The sequence below is a fragment of the Oncorhynchus gorbuscha genome, linkage group LG04 (assembly GCF_021184085.1).
Source record: "Oncorhynchus gorbuscha isolate QuinsamMale2020 ecotype Even-year linkage group LG04, OgorEven_v1.0, whole genome shotgun sequence".
In the NCBI taxonomy this organism is placed as follows: Eukaryota; Metazoa; Chordata; class Actinopteri; order Salmoniformes; family Salmonidae; genus Oncorhynchus; species Oncorhynchus gorbuscha.
The window spans coordinates 84,522,566-84,534,930 of NC_060176.1; the positions used below are offsets into that span (position 1 = coordinate 84,522,566).

General features: G+C 38.7%; 1 protein-coding gene across 1 annotated transcript in view; it reads right to left on the reverse strand.

Moving 5' to 3' along the window:
• Positions 1 to 279: 279 nt before the first annotated feature.
• The window catches only part of LOC124033066 (EMILIN-2-like), a 104,163-nt gene continuing 92,077 nt past the window's right edge, over positions 280 to 12,365 (reverse strand). Inside the window, exon 10 of the mRNA XM_046344990.1 lies at positions 280 to 296. Within this exon, the coding sequence (XP_046200946.1) occupies positions 280 to 296 (17 nt within the window). The remainder of the gene's footprint in view (positions 297 to 12,365) is intronic.

The window sequence follows — 12,365 nt, forward strand, 5'->3', positions numbered from 1 at the left end:
ATAACCCCACCCACTTTGCCAAATCACAGCCCTCATAACCACGAGAGGGATATCTTCAACCACCAATTTACCATCCTGAGACAAGGCCGAGTATAGCCCACAAAGATCTCCGCCACGGCACAACCCAAGGGGGGGCGCCAAACCGGACAGGAAAATCACTTCAGTGACTCAACCCACTCAAGTGACGCTCTTCTCCTAGGTACGGCATGGAAGAGCACCAGTAAGCCAGTGACGCAGCCACTGTAACAGGCTAGCGGTAGCTAATGTGGCAATTTTATTTCAAGTAGGACAACAGCCTACACAAGAAATACAGAGCATTGGGAAAGTATTCAGACCTGCTCGATCTACTGTCTCTATTATATTATGACAGACCAGCTCGATCTACTGTCTCTATTATATTATGACAGACCAGCTAGATGCTCCTTTTATTCTCTGTCCCCAACGTTCTAGGCGACCAGTTTTGATAGCCTTTAGCCGCGCCCTCATTTTACTCCTCCTCTGTTCCGCGGGTGATGTGGAGGTAAACCTAGGTCCTGCATGTCCCCAGGCACCCTCATTTGTTGACTTCTGTGATCGAAAAAGCCTTGGTTTCATGCATGTCAACATCAGAAGCCTCCTCCCTAAGTTTGTTCTACTCACTGCTTTAGCACACTCTGCTAACTCTGATGTCCTTGCCGTGTCTGAATCCTGGCTCAGGAAGGCGACCAAAAATTCGGAGATTTCCATACCCAACTATAACATTTTCCATCAAGATAGAACTGCCAAAGGGGGAGGAGTTGCAGTCTACTGCAGAGATAGCCTGCAAAGTAATGTCATACTTTCCAGGTCTATACCCAAACAGTTCGAACTACTAATTTTGAAAATTACTCTCTCCAGAAATAAGTCTCTCACTGTTGCCGCCTGCTACCGACCCCCCTCAGCTCCCAGCTGTGCCCTGGACACCATTTGTGAATTGATCGCCCAACCATCTAGCTACAGAGTTTGTTCTGTTAGGTGACCTAAACTGGGATATGCTTAACACCCCGACAGTCCTACAATCTAAGCTAGATGCCCTCAATCTCACACAAATCATCAAGGAACCCACCAGGTACAACCCTAAATCTGTAAACAAGGGCACCCTCATAGACGTCATCCTGACCAACTGGCTCTCCAAATACACCTCCGCTGTCTTCAACCAGGATCTCAGCGATCACTGCCTCATTGCCTGTATCCGCTACGGAGCCGCAGTCAAACGACCACCCCTCATCACTGTCAAACGCTCCCTAAAACACTTCTGTGAGCAGGCCTTTCTAATCGACCTGGCCCGGGTATCCTGGAAGGACATTGACCTCATCCCGTCAGTTGAGGATGCCTGGTCATTCTTTAAAAGTAACTTCCTCACCATCTTAGATAAGCATGCTCCGTTCAAAAAATGCAGAACTAAGAACAGATAAAGACCTTGGTTCACTCCAGACCTGACTGCCCTCGACCAGCAAAAACACATCCTGTGGCGGACTGCAATAGCATCAAATAGTCCCCACGATATGCAACTGTTCAGGGAGGTCAGGAACCAATACACGCAGTCAGTCAGGAAAGCTAAGGCCAGCTTCTTCAGGCAGAAGTTTGCATCCTGTAGCTCCAACTCCAAAAGGTTCTGGGACACTGTGAAGTCCATGGAGAACAAGAGCACTTCCTCCCAGCTGCCCACTGCACTGAGACTAGCTAACACGGTCACCGCCGATAAACCCATGATTATCGAAAACTTCAACAAGCATTTCTCAACGGCTGGCCATGCCTTCCGCCTGGCTACTCCAACCTCGGCCAACAGCTCCGCCCCCCCCGCAGCTACTCGCCCAAGCCTCTCCATGTTCTCCTTTACCCAAATCCAGATAGCAGATGTTCTGAAAGAGCTGCAAAACCTGGACCCGTACAAATCAGCTGGGTTTGACAATCTGGACCCTCTATTTCTGAAACTATCCGCCGCCATTGTCGCAACTCCTATTACGAGCCTGTTCAACCTCTCTTTCATATCGTCTGAGATCCCCAAGGATTGGAAAGCTGCCGCAGTCATCCCCCTCTTCAAAGGGGGAGACACCCTGGACACAAACTGTTACAGACCTATATCCATCCTGCCCTGCCTATCTAAGGTCTTCGAAAGCCATGTCAACAAACAGGTCACTGACCATCTCGAATCCCACCATACCTTCTTCGCTGTGCAATCTGGTTTCCGAGCCGGTCACGGGTGCACCTCAGCCACGCTCAAGGTACTAAACGATATCATAACCGCCATTGATAAAAGACAGTACTGTGCAGCCGTCTTCATCGACCTTGCCAAGGCTTTCGACTCTGTCAATCACCATATTTTTATAGGCAGACTCAGTAGCCTCGGTTTTTTCGGATGACTGCCTTGCCTGGTTCACCAATTACTTTGCAGACAGAGTTCAGTGTGTCAAATCGGAGGGCATGCTGTCCGGTCCTCTGGCAGTCTCTATGGGGGTGCCAAAGGGTTCAATTCTCAGGCCGACTCTTTTCTCTGTATATATCAATGATGTTGCTCTTGCTGCGGGCGATTCCCTGATCCACCTCTACGCAGACGACACCATTCTATATACTTCCGGCCCGTCCTTGGACACTGTGCTATCTAACCTCCAAACGAGCTTCAATGCCATACAACACTCCTTCCGTGGCCTCCAACTGCTCTTATACGCTAGATATACCAGATATATCTACTTTCTCTATTATTATGACCAGCTAGATAAAACCAAATGCATGCTTTTCAACCGTTCGCTGCCTGCACCCGCACGCCTGACCAGCATCACCACCCTGGATGGTTCCGACCTTGAATATGTGGACATCTATAAGTACCTAGGTGTCTGGCTCGACTGTAAACTCTCCTTCCAGACTCATATCAAACATCTCCAATCGAAAACCAAATCAAGAGTCGGCTTTCTATTCCGCAACAAAGCCTCCTTTACTCACGCCGCCAAACTTACCCTAGTAAAACTGACTATCCAACCGATCCTCGACTTCGGCGATGTCATCTACAAAATTGCTTCCAACACTCTACTCAGAAAACTGGATGCAGTTTATCACAGTGCCATCCGTTTTGTCACTAAAGCACCTTATACCACCCACTACTGCGACTTGTTTACTCTAGTCGGTTGGCCCTCGCTACGTATTCGTCGCCAGACCCACTGGCTCCAGGTCATCTACAAGTCCATGCTAGGTAAAGCTCCGCCTTATCTCAGTTCACTGGTCTCTATTATATTTGACAGACCAGCTAGATCACGATGGCAACACCCATCCGTAGCACGCGCTCCAGCAGGTGTATCTCACTGATCATCCCTAAAGCCAACACCTCATTTGGCCGCCTTTCATTCCAGTTCTCTGCTGCCTGTGACTGGAACGAACTGCAAAAATCGCTGAAGTTGGAGACTTTTATCTCCCTCACCAACTTCAAACATCAGCTATCCGAGCAGCTAACCGATCGCTGCAGCTGTACATAGTCTATTGGTAAATAGCCCAACCATTTTTACCTACCTCATCCCCATACTGTTTTTATTTATTTACTTTTCTGCTCTTTTGCACACCAATATCTCTACCTGTACATGACCATCTGATAATTTATCACTCCAGTGTTAATCTGCAAAATTGTAATTATTCGCCTACCTCCTCATGCCTTTTGCACACAATGTATATAGACCCTTTTTTCTACTGTGTTATTGGCTTGTTAATTGTGTAAGTCTGTGTTGTCTGTTCACACTGCTATGCTTTATCTTTACTGTCTCTATTATATTATGACAGAGCTAGATCTACTGTCTCATTTATAGATACCAGCTATCTACTGTCTCTATTATATTATGTCAGACCAGCTAGATCTACTGTCTCTATTATATTATGACAGACCAGCTAGATCTACTGTCTCTATTATATTATGACAGACCAGCTAGATTTACTGTCTCTATTATATTATGACAGACCAGCTAGATCTACTGTCTCTATTATATTATGACAGACCAGCTATATCTACTGTCTCTATTATATTATGACAGACCAGCTAGATCTACTGTCTCTATTATATTATGACAGACCAGCTATATCTACTGTCTCTATTATATTATGACCAGCTAGATCTACTGTCTCTATTATATTATGCTAGATCTACTGTCTCTATTATATTATGACAGACCAGCTAAATCTACTGTCTCTATTATATTATGACAGACCAGCTAGATCTACTGTCTCTATTATATTATCACAGACCAGCTAGATTTACTGTCTCTATTATATTATGACGGACGAGCTAGATCTACTGTCTCTATGTCTCTATTATATTATGACAGACCAGCTAGATCAACTGTCTCTATTATATTATGACAGACCAGCTAGATCTACTGTCTCTATTATATTATGACAGACCAGCTAGATCTACTGTCTCTATTATATTATGACAGACCAGCTAGATCTACTGTCTCTATTATATTATGACAGACCAGCTAGATCTACTGTCTCTATTATATTATGACAGACCAGCTAGATCTACTGTCTCTATTATATTATGACAGACCAGCTAGATCTACTGTCTCTATTATATTATGACAGACCAGCTAAATCTACTGTCTCTATTATATTATGACAGACCAGCTAGATCTACTGTCTCTATTATATTATCACAGACCAGCTAGATCTACTGTCTCTATTATATTATGACAGACGAGCTAGATCTACTGCTATATTATGACAGACCAGCTGTCTCTACTGTCTCTATTATATTATGACAGACCAGCTAGATCTACTGTCTCTATTATATTATGATATACCAGATAGATCTACTGTCTCTATTATATTATGACAGACCAGCTAGATCTACTGTCTCTATTATATTATGACAGACCAGCTAGATCTACTGTCTCTATTATATTATGACAGACCAGCTAGATCTACTGTCTCTATTATATTATGACAGACCAGCTAGATCTACTGTCTCTATTATATTATGACAGACCAGCTAGATCTACTGTCTCTATTATATTATGACAGACCAGCTAGATCTACTGTCTCTATTATATTATGACAGACCAGCTAGATCTACTGTCTCTATTATATTATCTAGCTGTCTCTACTGTCTCTATTATATTATGACAGACCAGCTAGATCTACTGTCTCTATTATATTATGACAGACCAGATAGATCTACTGTCTCTATTATATTATGACAGACCAGCTAGATCTACTGTCTCTATTATATTATGACAGACTGTCTCATGACAGACCAGCTAGATCTACTGTCTCTATTATATTATGACAGACCAGCTAGATCTACTGTCTCTATTATATTATGACAGACCAGCTAGATCTACTGTCTCTATTATATTATATTATGACAGACCAGCTAGATCTACTGTCTCTATTATATTATGACAGACCAGCTAGATCTACTGTCTCTCTATTATATTATGACAGACCAGCTAGATCTACTGTCTCTATCTACTGTCTCTATTATATTATGACAGACCAGCTAGATCTACTGTCTCTATTATATTATGACAGACCAGCTAGATCTACTGTCTCTATTATATTATGACAGACCAGCTAGATCTACTGTCTCTATTATATTATGACAGAGACCACTAGATCTATGTCTCTATTATATTATGACAGACCAGCTAGATCTACTGTCTCTATTATATTATGACAGACCAGCTATATCTACTGTCTCTATTATATTATGACAGACCAGCTAGATCTACTGTCTCTATTATATTATGACAGACCAGCTAGATCTACTGTCTCTATTATATTATGACAGACCAGCTAGATCTACTGTCTCTATTATATTATGACAGACCAGCTAGATCTACTGTCTCTATTATATTATGACAGACCAGCTAGATCTACTGTCTCTATTATATTATGACAGACCAGCTAGATCTACTGTCTCTATTATATTATGACAGACCAGCTAGATCTACTGTCTCTATTATATTATGACAGACCAGCTAGATCTACTGTCTCTATTATATTATGACAGACCAGCTAGATCTACTGTCTCTATTATATTATGACAGACCAGCTAGATCTACTGTCTCTATTATATTATGACAGACCAGCTAGATCTACTGTCTCTATTATATTATGACAGACCAGCTAGATCTACTGTCTCTATTATATTATGACAGACCAGCTAGATCTACTGTCTCTATTATATTATGACAGACCAGCTAGATCTACTGTCTCTATTATATTATGACAGACCAGCTAGATTTACTGTCTCTATTATATTATGACAGACCAGCTAGATCTACTGTCTCTATTATATTATGACAGACCAGCTAGATCTCTATTATATTATGACAGACCAGCTAGATCTACTGTCTCTATTATATTATGACAGAGATCTACTGTCTCTATTATATTATGACAGACCAGCTAGATCTACTGTCTCTATTATATTATGACAGACCAGCTAGATCTACTGTCTCTATTATATTATGACAGACCAGCTAGATCTACTGTCTCTATTATATTATGACAGACCAGCTAGATCTACTGTCTCTATTATATTATGACAGACCAGCTAGATCTACTGTCTCTATTATATTATGACAGACCAGCTAGATCTACTGTCTCTACTGTTATATTATGACAGACCAGCTAGATCTACTGTCTCTATTATATTATGACAGACCAGCTAGATCTACTGTCTCTATTATATCATGACAGACCAGTTGATATACTGTCTCTTTCATATTATGACAGACCAGCTAGATGTAGATGTACTGTCTCTATTATATTATGACAGACCAGCTAGATCTACTGTCTCTATTATATTATGACAGACCAGCTAGATCTACTGTCTCTATTATATTATGACAGACCAGCTAGATCTACTGTCTCTATTATATTTATGACAGACCAGCTATATCTACTGTCTCTATTATATTATGACAGACCAGCTAGATCTACTGTCTCTATTATATTATGACAGACCAGCTAGATCTACTGTCTCTATTATATTATGACAGACCAGCTAGATCTACTGTCTCTATTATATTATGACAGACCAGCTAGATCTACTGTCTCTATTATATTATGACAGACCAGCTAGATCTACTGTCTCTATTATATTATGACAGACCAGCTAGATCTACTGTCTCTATGTCTCTATTATATTATGACAGACCAGCTAGATCTACTGTCTCTATTATATTATGACAGACCAGCTAGATCTACTGTCTCTATTATATTATGACAGACCAGCTAGATCTACTGTCTCTATTATATTATGACAGACCAGCTAGATCTACTGTCTCTATTATATTATGACAGACCAGCTAGATCTACTGTCTCTATTATATTATGACAGACCAGCTAGATCTACTGTCTCTATTATATTATGACAGACCAGCTAGATCTACTGTCTCTATTATATTATGACAGACCAGCTAGATCTACTGTCTCTATTATATTATGACAGACCAGCTAGATCTACTGTCTCTATTATATTATGACAGACCAGCTAGAGCTAGATCTATCTACTGTCTCTGACAGACCAGCTAGATCTACTGTCTCTATTATATTATGACAGACCAGCTAGATCTACTGTCTCTATTATATTATGACAGACCAGCTAGATCTACTGTCTCTATTATATTATGACAGACCAGCTAGATCTACTGTCTCTATTATATCTATGATTATATTATGACAGACCAGCTAGATCTACTGTCTCTATTATATTATGACAGACCAGCTAGATCTACTGTCTCTATTATATTATATTATGACAGACCAGCTAGATCTACTGTCTCTATTATATTATGACAGACCAGCTAGATCTACTATTATATTATGACAGACAGTGCTAGATCTACTGTCTCTATTATATTATGACAGACCAGCTAGATCTACTGTCTCTATTATATTATGACAGACCAGCTAGATCTACTGTCTCTATTATATTATGACAGACCAGCTAGATCTAGCTAGAGCTAGATCTACTGTCTCTATTATATTATGACAGACCAGCTAGATCTACTGTCTCTATTATATTATGACAGACCAGCTAGATCTACTGTCTCTATTATATTATGACAGAGATCACTGTCTCTATATTATCTACTGTCTGTCTATTATATTATGACAGACCAGCTAGATCTACTGTCTCTATTATATTATGATGACAGACCAGCTAGATCTACTGTCTGTCTCTATTATATTATGACAGACCAGCTAGATCTACTGTCTCTATTATATTATGACAGACCAGCTATATCTACTGTCTCTATTATATTATGACAGACCAGCTAGATCTACTGTCTCTATTATATTATGACAGACCAGCTAGATCTACTGTCTCTATTATATTATGACAGACCAGCTAGATCTACGTCTCTATTATATTATGACAGACCAGCTAGATCTACTGTCTCTATTATATTATGACAGACCAGCTAGATCTACTGTCTCTATTATATTATGACAGACCAGCTAGATCTACTGTCTCTATTATATTATGACAGACCAGCTAGATCTACTGTCTCTATTATATTATGACAGACCAGCTAGATCTACTGTCTCTATTATATTATGACAGACCAGCTAGAGCTAGTCTCTATTATCTACTGTCTAGATCTACTGTCTCTATTATATTATGACAGACCAGCTAGATCTACTGTCTCTATTATATTATGACAGACCAGCTAGATCTACTGTCTCTATTATATTATGACAGACCAGCTAGATCTACTGTCTCTATTATATTATGACAGACCAGCTAGATCTACTGTCTCTATTATATTATGACAGACCAGCTAGATCTACTGTCTGTCTCTATTATATTATGACAGACTAGATCTACTATATTATGACAGACCAGCTAGATCTACTGTCTCTATTATATTATATTATGACAGACCAGCTAGATCTACTGTCTCTATTTATTATGACAGACCAGCTAGATCTACTGTCTCTATTATATTATGACAGACCAGCTAGATCTACTGTCTCTATTATATTATGACAGACCAGCTAGATCTACTGTCTCTATTATATTATGACAGACCAGCTAGATCTACTGTCTCTATTATATTATGACAGACCAGCTAGATCTACTGTCTCTATTATATTATGACAGACCAGCTAGATCTACTGTCTCTATTATATTATGACAGACCAGCTAGATCACTGTCTCTATTATATTATGACAGACCAGATCTACTGTCTCTATTATATTATGACAGACCAGCTAGATCTACTGTCTCTATTATATTATGACAGACCAGCTAGATCTACTGTCTCTATTATATTATGACAGACCAGCTAGATCTACTGTCTCTATTATATTATGACAGACCAGCTAGATCTACTGTCTCTATTATATTATGACAGACCAGCTAGATCTACTGTCTCTATTATATTATGACAGACAGCAATCTACTGTATCTATTATATGTCTATATCTATTATATTATGACAGACCAGCTAGATCTACTGTCTCTGTCTCTATTATATTATATTATGACAGACCAGCTAGATCTACTGTCTCTATTATATTATGACAGATCTACTGTCTCTATTATATTATGACAGACCAGCTAGATCTAGTCTCTATTATATTATCTACTGTCTCTATTATATTATGACAGACCAGCTAGATCTACTGTCTCTATTATATTATGACAGACCAGCTAGATCTACTGTCTCTATTATATTATGACAGACCAGCTAGATCTACTGTCTCTATTATATTATGACAGACCAGCTAGATCTACTGTCTCTATTATATTATGACAGACCAGCTAGATCTACTGTCTCTGTCTCTATTATATTATGACAGACCAGCTAGATCTACTGACCAGCTAGATCTACTGTCTCTATTATATTATGACAGACCAGCTAGATCTACTGTCTCTATTATATTATGACAGACCAGCTAGATCTACTGTCTCTATTATATTATGACAGACCAGCTAGATCTACTGTCTCTATTATATTATGACAGACCAGCTAGATCTACTGTCTCTATTATATTATGACAGACCAGCTAGATCTACTGTCTCTATTATATTATGACCAGACCAGCTAGATCTACTGTCTCTATATATAGATGACAGACCAGCTAGATCTACTGTCTCTATTATATTATGACAGACCAGCTAGATCTACTGTCTCTATTATATTATGACAGACCAGCTAGATCTACTGTCTCTATTATATTATGACAGACCAGCTAGATCTACTGTCTCTATTATATTATGACAGACCAGCTAGATCTACTGTCTCTATTATATTATGACAGACCAGCTAGATCTACTGTCTCTATTATATTATGACAGACCAGCTAGATCTACTGTCTCTATTATATTATGACAGACCAGCTAGATCTACTGTCTCTATTATATTATGACAGACCAGCTAAATCTACTGTCTCTATTATATTATGACAGACCAGCTAGATCAACTGTCTCTATTATATTATGATATACCAGATAGATCTACTGTCTCTATTATATTATGACAGACCAGCTAAATCTACTGTCTCTATTATAATATGACAGACAAACTAGATCTACTGTCTATTATATTATGACAGACCAGCTAGATCTACTGTCTCTATTATATTATGACAGACCAGCTAATCTACTGTCTCTATTATATTATGACAGACCAGCTAGATCTACTGTCTCTATTATATTATGACAGACCAGCTAGATCTACTGTCTCTATTATATTATGACAGACCAGCTAGATCTACTGTCTCTATTATATTATGACAGACCAGCTAGATCTACTGTCTCTATTATATTATATATTACAGACCAGCTAGATCTACTGTCTCTATTATATTATGACAGACCAGCTAGATCTACTGTCTCTATTATATTATGACAGACCAGCTAGATCTACTGTCTCTATTATATTATGACAGACCAGCTAGATCTACTGTCTCTATATATATATACAGACCAGCTAGATCTACTGTCTCTATTATATTATGACAGACCAGCTAGATCTCTATTATATTATGACAGACCAGCTAGATCTACTGTCTCTATTATATTATGACAGACCAGCTAGATCTACTGTCTCTATTATATTATGACAGACCAGCTAGATCTACTGTCTCTATTATATTATGACAGACCAGCTAGATCTACTGTCTCTATTATATTATGACAGACCAGCTAGATCTACTGTCTCTATTATATTATGACAGACCAGCTAGATCTACTGTCTCTATTATATTATGACAGACCAGCTAGATCTACTGTCTCTATTATATTATGACAGACCAGCTAGATCTACTGTCTCTATTATATTATGACAGACCAGCTAGATCTACTGTCTCTATTATATTATATTAGACCAGCTAGATCTACTGTCTCTATTATATTATGACAGACCAGCTAGATCTACTGTCTCTATATATATTATCTACTGTCTCTATTATATTATGACAGACCAGCTAGATCTACTGTCTCTATTATATTATGACAGACCAGATAGATCTACTGTCTCTATTATATTATGACAGACCAGCTAGATCTACTGTCTCTATTATATTATGACAGACCAGCTAGATCTACTGTCTCTATTATATTATGACAGACCAGCTAGATTTACTGTCTCTATTATATTATGACAGACCAGAGATCTAGATCTCTACAGACCAGCTAGATCTACTGTCTCTATTATATTATGACAGACCAGCTAGATCTACTGTCTCTATTATATTATGACAGACCAGCTAGATCTACTGTCTCTATTATATTATGACAGACCAGCTAGATCTACTGTCTCTATTATATTATGACAGACCAGCTATATCTACTGTCTCTATTATATTACGACAGACCAGCTAGATCTACTGTCTCTATTATATTATGGCAGACCAGATAGATCTCATAATATAATAGAGACAGTAGATCTAGCTGGTCTGTCATAATATAATAGAGACAGTAGATCTAGCTGGTCTGTCATAATATAATAGAGACAGTAGATCTAGCTGGTCTGTCATAATATAATAGAGACAGTAGATCTAGCTGGTCTGTCATAATATAATAGAGACAGTAGATCTAGCTGGTCTGTCATAATATAATAGAGACAGTAGATCTAGCTGGTCTGTCATAATATAATAGAGACAGTAGATCTAGCTGGTCTGTCATAATATAATAGAGACAGTAGATATAGCTGGTCTGTCAGAGACAGTAGATCTAGCTGGTCTGTCATAATATAATAGAGACAGTAGATTTAGCTGGTCTGTCATAATATAATAGAGACAGTAGATCTAGCTGGTCTGTCATAATATAATAGAGACAGTAGATCTAGCTGGTCTGTCATAATATAATAGAGAGCTGGTCTGTCAGTAGATATAGCTGGTCTGT